This window comes from Nicotiana tabacum, chromosome 13, assembly GCF_000715075.1.
Source record: "Nicotiana tabacum cultivar K326 chromosome 13, ASM71507v2, whole genome shotgun sequence".
NCBI classification, from domain to species: domain Eukaryota; kingdom Viridiplantae; phylum Streptophyta; class Magnoliopsida; order Solanales; family Solanaceae; genus Nicotiana; species Nicotiana tabacum.
This window is the reverse complement of record NC_134092.1, coordinates 118,467,907-118,481,198: the sequence shown is the minus strand read 5'-3', so window position 1 is coordinate 118,481,198 and position 13,292 is coordinate 118,467,907. Positions and strand designations below refer to the sequence as shown.

General features: G+C 35.3%; 1 protein-coding gene across 1 annotated transcript; it reads right to left on the bottom strand.

Moving 5' to 3' along the window:
• Positions 1-7,526: 7,526 nt before the first annotated feature.
• Positions 7,527-12,312, bottom strand: LOC142168415 (uncharacterized). The gene is made up of 7 exons (XM_075229092.1): positions 12,038-12,312; positions 10,926-11,048; positions 9,926-10,173; positions 9,596-9,805; positions 9,177-9,269; positions 8,229-8,336; positions 7,527-8,148 (listed from the first exon to the last, which is right to left on the bottom strand). The coding sequence occupies exons 2-7, from the start codon at positions 11,032-11,034 to the stop codon at positions 7,756-7,758; spliced, it is 1,161 nt and encodes a 386-aa protein (XP_075085193.1). The 5' UTR covers positions 11,035-11,048; positions 12,038-12,312; the 3' UTR covers positions 7,527-7,755.
• Positions 12,313-13,292: the final 980 nt, after the last annotated feature.

The following is a 13,292-nucleotide window of genomic DNA, read 5'->3' as shown; positions in this document are numbered from 1 at the left end:
GCGAAAGGGTCCGGGTTGGAAATCGTGCTAAAACCACCCACGGGTAATGTAATAAGGCAATCTATTAAAATTGTGAAATTGACTAACAATGAAGCCGACTAAGCAACCTAGTGCTCTGATACCAACTGTCACGACCCGAAATTTCTCACCGACGGGACCGTGATGACGCCTAACATTTCACTTGCCAAGCAAGCCAATGTTAGAGAATCATTAAACCAATTCCTTATTTTCATTCATTAAGTAACAATAATTAACTAAAATAAAATATAATAAGTGCGGAATATTATTAAAAAATATATTAATTACTACCACCTGGATCTGGAGTCACAATTAACGAGCATAGAATTTACTACAAGTAATAGTCTGAAAGAAATACAACTGTCTGAATAAAAGAAATAGTAGAACAGAAATGATAGACGGGGACTTCAAGGTCTATGGACGCCGACAGATCTACCTTGAGTCTCCGGACAGCGGACCAATAGCAAAATCTCGATCAACCAAAGCCAGTATCAAAATTTGCACAGAAAGTGCAGAGTGCATCATCAATACAACCGACCCCATGTACTGGTAAGTGTCGAGCCTAACCTCGATGAAGTAGTGATGAGGCTAAGGCAAGGCACCTACAATCAACTTGTACAATTTAACAGTGTATACGCAAATAACATGAATGGAGAACTAAACAGGAAATGTCGGGAGGGGAAACATACTGAGGGGAATACAAGATAAAGAACTACAACAGAATGATCACCGGAGTAGTCAATATACCATGAATCAATAGGAATAGTGAATACAGTAAGAAAAAATGCACGACATCACCCTTCGTGCTTTTACTCTCAATCTCACCATAAAATTAATAGAAACGACACGGCATCACCCTTCGTGCTTTTACTCTCATATCATGGCACGACATCACCCTTCGTGCATTAACACTCACAATATGGCACGGCATCACCCTTCGTGCATTAACACTCACAATATGGCACGGCATCACCCTTCGTGCATTAATATCACAATATGGCACGGCATCACCCTTCGTGCATTAATACTCACAATATGGCACGACATCACCCTTCGTGCATTAACACTCTCTCTTACCATAATGCGATGCATAAATATCAACAGGGAGATAGAATAGCAAGTACAAACCTTACCTCAACATTTGGTTCCATAACATCAATCTCAACTTTGAAATAAAAACTCAATTATCACCAGAAAATCCGTAAACATGATGAGATGGCATCACCATTCGTGCATTAATACTCACAATATGGCACAACATCACCCTTCGTGCATTAACACTCTCCCTTACTATAATGCAATGCATAAATATCAATATGGAGATAGAATAGCAAGTACAAACCTTACCTCAACATTTAGTTCTATAACATCAATCTCAACTTTGAAATAAAAACTCAATTATCACCAGAAAATCCGTAAACATGATGAGAACGATAAATTGAACAACACTAGTATAACACATCGCAATTAGGCATAGGATTGAGACAATATAAGAAAAACTGAGAAACATGGAAAACAGGTAAATTGGCGGCGCATAAGTACTCGTCACCTCACATATACGCCGCTCACATGAATTTCACTTAGCAAGTAATCTAAGGTTCTAATTCCCTCAAGTCAGGGTTAGACACAACACTTACCTTGCTCTGAAGGCCACTTAATCCTCAATCACAACTTTTCCTTTGGAATTCACCTCCAAACCACTCGTATCTATTCAAAAATGACTCAATAATATCAAATATTACTAAAGGAATCAATTATATTGCATAAATTAAATTTTCCAAATTTTCCTCCAAAAAGTAGAAAAATCGACCCCGGGCCCGCTTGGTCAAAACCCGAGGTTCGGACCAAAATCCTTTTACCCATTTACCCCCGAGCCTGAATATCTAATTAGTTTTGGAATCCGACCTCAAATTGAGTTCTAGATACCCAAATTCCCAAAATCCCTATTTTCTACCCTAACCCCTAATTCTACCATAAAAACTCTAAATTTTTGGTTGATAATTCAAGGAATGTAATGGGTAATTGAAAGAAAATGGTTTAGAATCACTTACCAACACTTTGGGGAAGAAAATGACTCTTGATAATCGCCTCTACCCGTTTGGTTCTTGAAAAATGTTGAAGAAATGGCTTAAACCCGTGTTCGCGAGGCCACTGTCGCGTTCGCGAAGGGTACTGACTGCCAAGCCTTCGCGTTCGCGAGACGTTGCTCGCGTTAGTGATGGTTACGCTCCGCTGGCCTTCGCGTTCGCGAGACGTTACTCGCGTTCGTGATGAAAGAACGACCAACCCTCCCCCAGGTCCCCAAGTGCTTCGCGTTCGCGATGAGCAAGTCGCGTTCGCGAAGGGTAAATCCCCCATCACTTTGCGTTCGCGACCAGGCCTTCGCGTTCGCGAAGAAGGATTCTCAGCCTCACCGGATTACTCTTCGCGTTCGTGAAGAAGGATTCTCAGCCTCACCGGATTACTCTTCGCATTCGCGAGAGTACCTTCGCTAACGCGAAGAAGGACATGCCAGAACACAGATTCTGTAGAAAAATGAGATTTCCAAAGTCCAAAACATCCTATGGCCTATTCGAAACTCACCCGAGCCATCGGAGCTCCAAACCAAACATGCACACAAGTCTAAAAACATCATACGAATTTACTCGCGCGATCAAATCGCCAAAATAACACCTAGAACTCTAAATTTAGCACCAATTCAAATGGAATTCTCAAGAACACTTTAAAATCCATAACTTCTAAACTAGACGTCCGAATCACGTCAAATCAACTCTGTTTCTCACCAAATTTCACATACATGTCTTAAATATCGTAATGAACATGTACCGGGCTCCGAGACCAAAATACGGACCCGATACTAACAATGCCAAATATCAATCAATTCTTAAAAACAAATAATTTTCAAACTTTTAATTTTCATCTAAAATTTATAACTCAAGCTAGGGACCTCCAAATTCGATTCCGAGCATACACCCAAGTCCCATAATTTGAAACGGACCTACCGGGACCGTCAAAGCATGGATCCAGGCCTGTTTACCAAAAATATTGACCGAAGTCAACTAAAATAAACTTTTAAGGCAAAAATTCTTATTTTCATTAGTTTTCAACATAAAAGCTTTTCGGAAACCTGCCCGGACTGCGCACGCAAATCTAGGAGGGTAAAAAATGAATTTTTAAGGCTTAAGAGCGCAGATTCGAGTTCTAAACTATAAGATGACTTTTTGGGTCATCATATCTAGAACTAGCTAAGAGCCTGTGGGTTGAGCTGATCGAAGCCAATTGTGATTCCCTCCTCTTTGTTAACTAAGTTAACGGAACATTTGAAGTAAAAGAAGACCGGATTTGAAGATACTTGGATAAATTACAAGTAACATTACATCAATTCAAGGAATGGACACTATAACATGCGCCCCGAGATCAGAATAACGAGGCCGATGCATTGGCTAATCTAGGGTCGTCAGTCGACTCCGATGAATTTAATTTCGGAACAATGGTTCAATTGATGAGATCAGTGATAGATGAAGGTTATGCTGAGGTAAACTCAATGAGATTGACTTGGGACTGGAGAAACAATTACATAGACTACCTTCAGGAAGGGAAATTGCCATCGGATCCCAAAGAATCAAGTGCCGTTTCAAACTAAGGCTACCAGGTTTAGCATGTGGAAGGAAAACTATACCGAAGATCATTTTTTAGACCGTAGGCGAGGTTCTTGGGTCTCGGGGAGACCGATTACGTGATAAGGAAAGTCCACGAGGGTACTCGCGGAAACTATTCAGGGGCGGAATCATTGGTTTGGAAATTGATCAGGGTCGTTTATTACTGGAATGAGATGGGAAAATATGCAAAGGACTTTGTTAAAACATGTAACGAATGTCAAAGGCACGCCCCGATGATCTACCAACCGGGGGAGATGCTTCACCCAGTCTTTTCCCATTAGTCGTTCATGAAATGGGAAATGGACATAGTAGGTCCTTTGCCATGGGCACCTGGTAAGGCCCAGTACATCTTACTTATGACCGATTACTTTTCCAAGTGGGTTGAAGCACATACGTTCGAGAAAGTTAGAGAAAAGGAGGTCATCGACTTTATCTGGATCATATAATATGCCGGTTCGGGATACCGGTCGAGATCATGTGTGACAACAGGAGACAGTTCATCTGTAACAATGTCAATAAGTTCTTCGAAGATCACAAAATCAAAAAATTTCTATTGACCCCTTACCACCCGAGTGTGAACGGTCAAGCGGAGTCAACAAGCAAAACTATACTGCAGAACCTGAAGGAAAATATTGACCAACTCATAATGGAAGTGGAAAGAAATTCTGCCCGAGGTCCTGTGGGCATATCGAACAACTTCAAAGTCAAGTACTAGTGAAATACCGTTCTCTTTAGTCTACGGTGCAGAGGCTTTGATTCCGGTAGAAGTGGGAGAACCGAGCTTAAGATTCCGATATGCTACGGAGACATGAAACTATGAGGCCGTGGTCACAAGTTTAAATTTAGCAGACGAAAGGCGAGAAGCCGCTCTAGTTCGGTTAGCAGCTCAAAACCAGCGAATGGGAAGATACTACAACCGAAGGGAAAACCTTCGACACTTCCAAGTCGGGGACTTGTTGTTGAGGAAAGTCGCACTGCATACCAAGAACCTGAATAACGGGAAACTAGGCCCGAGCTGGGAGGGACCATACAGAGTCACCGGTATAACCAAGAAAGGCTCGTACCGGCTCTAGTCCGAAAGTGGTGTACAATTACCCAATAACTAGAATGTGGCACACTTAAAGCGGTACTATTGCTAAAGTATGCACACATAATTTTTTTATGGTTTATTACACTTTGAACTAACTCATGCAGGTACTCAATCAAAGTCAAATTCAAGGATTAGGTGTGAAAGCACATGTTGCACTTTTTTCTCTTCGACCGATTTTTTCCCAAGGTGGGTTTTACGGAAGGATTTTAACGAGGCAACAGTAAGCGTGCTACCCTAGTTTTGAAGACCAGTGATTGCGAGTCGTACGTATCAGATAGATAGTATTCGAGCCCTCAAAATTCAGTCTTTAATACTATGGGGCTACCACACCCTGAGTCAAGAACCAAAGTCCTAAGTCCGGAAATTTAGAAGGCACTCCTATTTGATATTGAAAGCCAAGGCTTTAATATTAGGATTAATTGTAAGGCTCAAATGGTCAAACGAACTGTGCCCGCATAGCACACTCTCGCCATGGTAGATAGCTTTTGTACCTGCAATTACTTACACTACATTCAAAGTAATAAAAATAAATTCGCTTTCTATGTTTCATCGGTTCACATTCGCACAAGCAATATTATCGTTACATCACTTAGAAATAATGGTGGGCTCAAAACTTTCCAGGCCTAGAGTTCACCATTAAACGGGGACATAAAACCTCGAAGGCAGTAAGAACCCACAATACCGTGCATAACCATCTAAAGACCCCTAAGCATACGGGTCACCCCGAACCGGGGACTGTTACCTGAAGTAGGATCGGGAAAAATCGGGCAACTAAATCCCAAAGGCACCGAGCCTACAAGGCAGGGCCCAAACACGAAAGGCCAAGACCAACTTAAGAAACAAAGCCTTTAGAGCTTGGATCATAACATATAAACGGCTCAGAGACGTCTGAATTTGTGTATAAAAAGTAAGGTCCTTATACATTTTTAATCCATAAAAGATCACTTCAGACCTAGTCAAGTTAATCGGTCTCAAACTACGACCCTGAAAAGAGCCACCTTCGGCAAAGAATAGTTGTGTCAGGTTAGATCGCTCAAATATTTTAGCAAAGACTTTATTTTTTATCGGGTCCTCCGAAGTCAAATCAACTCGGAGTTACAATTTAACCCAGGTCTCATCCGAGCTTTGGGAGATTGAAAAGTTTAAGCGATGTCAAATTCTATGTTAAGGCACTGATGTATATTATTAAGTCTGAGACACAAGTTATATATCATAAGTCTTAAACATAAGGAAATACATAAAAGTTAAAGGACACAACATATAGCCGAAGGGAAAATCATATATATATATATATATATATACCAAAAGGTATTTACAGAAGCACTATAAAACGGCCCTAAAATACAAAGCATGCAGGTACAAGAAAAAACAAAAATAAGCTAAGGTATTTCTTGCCTAGTCTTCGTCAAAGCCCAACTCGCTATCCGAACCATCGGGATGGTACCTCGCTCTGGTCTCAGCTTCAAGCCTCTTTGCCTCTTAGATCTTGGCCGCTTGGTCAACCCCCCGGGCTTGGATCTCCTCGAGAGTCTCTCTCCGAGATAGCCACTTCACATATTCGACCTTTGTTGCAACATAGACTTCGACTACCTCTACACCATTCTTGTACTGGGCCAGCATATCCTAAGCTTCATACACTACAACAAATTTGATTATCAGTGATGAATTATTTTGTCACCTATGATTCACTTTTCGTCACTAAAGATTTTTTGTGACAAAAAATTTGTTGTCAATATTTCGTCTCTAAAACACCGTCACTAATAATATACAAAGGCAACTTTATGTTTCGTCGCCAAATAATGATATATTAAAGACGAAATCTTTTTTCGTCCCCAAATACGTAATATTTATGACGGATTTATTTGTCATAAAAAGTACAAAAAATTGTACTTAATAGTATGATTTCGTCACTAAAAATGCATTAATGTCGACGAAAGTGGCTCGTCGCTAAATATTTAGTTTAATTGGTGACGACGTCAAATGTCTCTAAAGCTATGTGTGTTTCGTAGTTGAAAAACCGTAATTTTGTCACTAAAGACTACCTTTTATCCACAAAAAAATATTTTGTCCCTAAATATATAATTAGTGACAATTATAATTTTGTAGTTAAAACTATCATTTCGTCACTAAAAAAAAAAATTTATCGACAAAAAAAATTTGTCACTATAAATTGTCATGATTAGTGACAATTAAAATCGTCGAAAAATACAAAGTTGATTCGTAGTCAATAAAAAGATGATTTTGGGACATTATTTTTGTCACTAAATATAGTGAATTTATGACGAACTTAATTTGTTTCATGACGAAAATGTGATATTCCTAAAAACTATACATAAGTGAACTTTTTTGTCACTAATAACAAATGTTTGATGACGTTTATATTCGTATTTGCTTTAGATTGGCGTTATACGAATTTGAAATAACATAATAAAACAATCAAGGTAATAACAGAAAACTAAAAACAATCAAAGGTAATAACAAAAATATTCACCATTGATCATACAACTACGATTAAAACTATATTGAGATAAAAGCTCCATAAATTAAAAGAAACATAATTAAAGTAAATCTGTCCAACATAAAAGTCTAACTGAGAATTGAGATATACTAAATATTACTCCTAAGCTAGAACTGAGAAGTGGAGGAATGGAATGACACTTCACTTGCAATTAGTCTTGATCCAATATTTACCTTCATATACCTGTATAAAAGATAGAGACAAAATTAAGATTTAATTTAATACTTTATGGTATCATGGTATAAATAAAATATAATTGGTATAAACTACGACTTCTTGTTAAACGTAGAGTTTAATTGGTGAAACAAATAACTGAATTGTGATACAAAAAAATAAAAATGAGCAAAAAATAAATAGTGTGAAGTTTAGTGTACCCAAAGTTGATAATCTTGTGGAGCTTAATCTTCGCTGTATCATAAAAAAAAGCATTCGAACTTAGATGCTAAAAGAATTATAATTGAATTTATCATTTAAAGATGTAGTACTTCTAACCTTGATGGTGATGAGCCAATAAAATGACGCTGCATTTGGTTTAATATCTCCTCTTGGCGTGCCCGTACAGTACCCAACTCAGAAGTTAATGTTTGTATCTGTATCTGCTGATTTGCTACCTCAGTTTCAGCTGCATTCAAACGTTCTTGTAAACCACGTTGGGCAGTAGCAGCATCCTCTTTTGCCCTCCTAAGAGAGTCCTCTAATTCTGCTGTCCTTCTTTTTGTTGACGTAGTTGTATTAGGCTTTGGACCATAGCCAAGGCCTTTAATATATCCCGACCTTGTACCAAGTACATTATCAGCAATTTCATCAATAGTCATTGGATTCTGTTCAGAAACAGACCGAGCTCTCAAGTCTCTCATTTTGTTCTACATAAAAATATTACATCAATTAAATTAATGATAAGATAGAATGAATACATGTGACATGTTACTAAAATATTACTTACATAGTTAGTCTCAGCCTCTGGAGATGACCATCCTTTTTCACTCGAGTAATGGGTGCTTTTGTAGAACTCAATCCTATTTGGCTCTACTCCTCCATGTTCATTCACACCCTACACAATATGAAAATAATATGAAATATTACTAAAATATCATCTTAGTAATGAATGTGGAGGGTGATTGAACCACAACCACATTAACATGATTAGATTACAGGTTCAACAAAAGGTAAGGAATGTATTGTCTAATAGGATCGTGGTTCTTTATATTATGCAACTATCCATTGTATAATGGAAAATTGAAAACTAGTTTTGTGAGTTAACAGAAGTCATACGTAAGTTAGTAGAGATATAGACTCTTGTTCCCTTAAACAGAAATATAAAAGTAGTGTTATGCTTAATCAAAAGTTGAAAAAGACTCTTGTTCCCTTAAACAGAGATATAAAAGTATATGTATGTGACTTGTAATTTCATAAGCTTTCACAAGCAGGGAAAACTTACAGTTATACCCTCCATGAAGTTTTATTAAGGCTATACAAATTTATATCTCCCTGAGGTACTAAAAGTTAATTAAAAACCAGTGACTAACACTCATCTATTCATCTATTAACACGTATATATTTGAAGAACAAATGGCAAAAAATCAGTAGGAAAAATGATAGAAAGGAGACAAATAACAATACTAACTTTTATATTAAACATAAACTAAATAGTGTCCTTTTCTTTCTCTTTTAAGAAGACAAAGAATTGAAGTTATGATTTGAATTATGAATGAAAAATGACAATACTTAAAAGTATATGTCAAGTAGAATTAGAAGTATACCAAACTCATTGGCCTTTTTTTCTTTTCTTTTCACCATTTTGAATATTAAAAATGTCCCTTGAGAATTCACTCTTCGCCTACCAAGCAAAGGGATTGGAAAAGTTACAAAAAATAAAAATAGTATAACTTACAATTTCAGCACGAGCAGCTACAAAAGCTCTTGACCCCATGAAATGATTAGATTTCAACTTTGTTCGATTGACCTTGTTTATCTCGCATCGTCTCTACAAAGAATATATAAATATAAGTAAATAAAATTATAATGACACATCATTTTTTCTCTTTTTTTACTTCCAGTTTATTTTCTCTCTCTTATTTGTATCTTCTGTAAATGCAAATTTTTGAAGGGACTACTCATATCAATGTAAGCCATATCATCCATGACTGAATGTTGCAGCTACAAAGAAGAAAAAAACATGTTACTGAAAATATCTTCTGTACATTTTGTTCGTTTGTATACTTAATTACTTAAATTATATTTTTCTTTGAGAAATCGTGAATGTTGTTTGCTAGAAAAAATTACGACGAGATAAATATGAATAGAAATTACCTTATGCTCTGGATTCGCCCACATGTCACAGAGCCTATTCCAATTTTCCGGGGTCAACTCTGGCACTTCAATTTTACGAGCCTCTTCCTCAGAGCTTGCACATTCAAATAGCTTTTTTAATTTGTAGCGCCATTGTCGACTTCTATTTTTCAGAATATCCTCACAGCTATCTTTGGTGTAATGCTCGTCCAAGTTAATTTCAAACTTCTCCTGCAAAATGAGAAGTTTTGAAGACACTCACAAAACAATCAAAATTCCCTTTGCTTGTAAAAGATTGAAAACTAACATATTTAAAATGTAATAAAATGTACCAAAATATAGAATCCTTACATGGCATCTAATTAATGCTGCATCCTTATCCTCTCTTGTGAGTTCCTTCCACCTGTTTGGAAGCGAAAGAAAGTTGCGAGCAATAATTCCTAACTCATTTGATAGCTTTGCTGATGGAATTGCCTCAACTGGCCTTCCTTTACCAACTGGGATGTCTATAACCATCTTTCTTCCTATAGACTTCTTCATTTTCTCAAGACCTTTTCCCATTGTCCTTCCACGACCTTTCCTGATTCTAGTTGAATCATCTGATTTTAAAAAGTTAAAGTTAGTTTAAAATACTTGCTAAAAATTCAGAAATGGTAACCATGTATATATATTAGTAATTAATTGCTATGCTACAAATGAAAACTCTATTGTTACAAGTTTAACATAAATGAATGTTTCAAATGTTAATATATTTGGTTCCAACTTGAACACAAAAGAATCCTAGATGCTGGAATACAAAGATAGCTATTTCTTTCCAGTCGAGGAAAGTAAGAATTTATTGCAACTTCTTATTGGGCGACAATCAGAAACTTTGTTTATATCCCCTGTTTTAAAGACAATCCGTTTGTTTTATAAAGTTAAACTCAAGAATAATATTGCAGTAGGTGTGTAGTTCTTGGCTACCCTTAGTATCTACTAAAACCAGTAAGAAAGAATGGGTGCAATGTAATTTATCAGATAATGACTTCCACAGAAATGAAAATCCCCAATATACATTCGAATTGCAATGGAATTGACCCAACCATAAGAAATTACTTCAATTTTACAGCAAAGGTTTCAGTAAAAATAATACTACCAAAAGTCTGAATTAGAAAATGCAGGATATAGTTGATGCATATAGAAAAACAATATGGAATGCACTGCACAAGCCAAAAAAAAAAGGATCCATAAGAGTAAACAACAAAAAATAGGAGTATTCTGACAACAATGAGCAATAAGCATCAGAAAAAAGGAGAACAAACAATAACTAATAGATATACTCCTAGTCAATATAATAAAAGGTACGTATTACCTGTATTAGGAATAGGATTATTACTATTTGATGGATCAGATGATAGGCTTGCTTGAGTGGAAGCACCTGTAATTGTGGTTTGTCTAGAGACACGTCCGCCCGGTGCCATTGATTTGTAGAATTCTACCAAACATACTATATAATTTTAGTATATTCATTAGATGTAAAATATATTAGTTTAACAAACCAAAAGTTAGAAATAACTAAAGGAAAATTCAAAAAGAACATAAATCATCAATCTGGAAAGCCTGATGCCTATCATTTCCTAATAAGAGTTTACTGTCTTCTTCTCCTAATACTTATTGAACTATTGAAGCATCACTAGCCAACTTAAGTAATTAGTATAACATACCAAAGATCTATTTATGCAGGAAATTTTTAAATTTGAAGGCACATAAACTATGTTTTCAAAAACTTATATATGCAGCAAAGTTAAAAGAAGTTGTGTGTCTAACAAAGATTGAGCCTAGTGAAGAAATGTTTACTGATTTCAACAAAAAATATAAATTACCCTACATAATGTTCACATTAAAACACTTTGGTTCAGTTCATCTAAATTTAAAGTGCCATTATCCGATCAAACAAATTCCTAAGGGCCACCAAGAAGCATGATTTGACTCAAACAGAAGCTTTAATACCATATTTCCACAATCCATCCACTCTCCACTCTTCCCTAAAAACCAGACAGCAAAATTCAATATATATATATATATATATATATATATATATATATATATATATATATATATATATATATATATATATATACAAAATAGATGCCTACTCTGATAATCCCTAATATTTCCCCTTCAGTAGAGACATGCTTCACTAGTTGTATACCACACACCAACTGTAAAAATACACACCTTGCAAAACTCTAAATATACACAGTAAATTAAAAATTATAAATATACACAGTAAATTAGAGAGTTTCTGTTTCAAAATCTTCCAATTGATTTATTCTCGTCTAGATTGATCATATGAGATAAAATAAAGGCATATCAATGTCTATGCCACAAATAATTAATGAATTATTAATTCGTTATATGATTGTGGCAAATTACAATCTATTGAATCTTATTCAAACATAGAGTAGGTGGAATGATACATACCTGTTCAGAAATTTTGCTTTACTTTGCAATGTATTTTTTCCAGTAATTTTTCTCATATATATATAGTGGTTATCCTGAAATTCGTTTGGAGCCAAAAATCCCAAAATCCAGCGCCAAAAGACGGTTTCTTTCTCCATTTTACAGTCTTGTGGAATTCTATTTGGTGGGTATCGACGAGTTTGGTGGGTATGGACGAGGTTGGAGAGTTATCATGCCAAGGAAGAAGATTATCCAAAAAATTAGGAAGTGGAGAAGTGGCTTTACCCAAACTTTCTTATAACCCTCACCTTTATCTCTCTCTCCAGCGGATATAATACTGTCTACAACCAACTTATGGGAAACAATAGTAAAAAGAAACTTTAACTTGTGAAAATAATACTAAAATGAAACTTTATTTTAGAACTTATCCCAATTTTGGATGACTTTATGTTATAAACAAATTATATGAAATATATACTACAATAATACAATATTCAAAATAATTATTTCAAAAATTGATTTAACTATCTTGGCATAAAATAAAAAGTTAAACAAAGGGTGTTCACGAGAAATTGAACTAAACAGAAAACGGATCAAATCGGAGAAAACAATCTACATTCTTTATTCGATTTTAATTTTTTAGTTTTAAGAACATATAAAATTTAATTATTTGATTTTAATAAAAACTTAATCGAAAAGGTCAAACCAGATTAATTATATAAATACCTATTTAAAAATTATAACTACACAAAAATTTACATTACACATTGATTTTTGCGCTCTTGGTTCGTAGCTTAATTTTTGCACTTATAGTATAGTTTATATTCTATTTTGGTTTGTAGAATTTATTCCATGTTAAATTAATAAATTAAACATACATCGATAAAATTTAATTCCAAGAAAAATAATAAGACACCAAATAAAATTTACCCTAGTATCTGTCTTAGATCCTGCACAAAAAAGTGCAGCAAGTATAGTATGAGTACGTAAACAACGTGTACCCAGTAAGTATCAAGCCAAATCTCAAAGTGGGAGAGACGAGATGGCCGACTTTGACACTCACTAAGGGTCAACAATAATAAATAAAATAAATTATAATTATTCAAATCAGCATAATTCACAAAGTTAACAATAATTTTATTTAAGTAGCATAAATAATAAAAATCCTTCAAATGCAATAATTTCCAATATATTAATTAAATCATTCAATTTCAATAAATTTTCCAATTTATCAAATAGCTTTACAAACTGCAATTCAATTTCAATAAATTTTTAA

Coding starts and splice junctions, on each gene's coding strand:
- LOC142168415 (XM_075229092.1), bottom strand. CDS start 11,034: ATGGCACCGGGCGGACGTGTCTCTAGACAAACCACAATTACAGGTGCT. Junction 10,174..10,925: donor TAATCCTATTCCTAATACAG/GTAATACGTACC, acceptor TTTTAAAATCAG/ATGATTCAACTAGAATCAGG. Junction 8,337..9,176: donor TAGCTGCTCGTGCTGAAATT/GTAAGTTATACT, acceptor CATATTGTGTAG/GGTGTGAATGAACATGGAGG.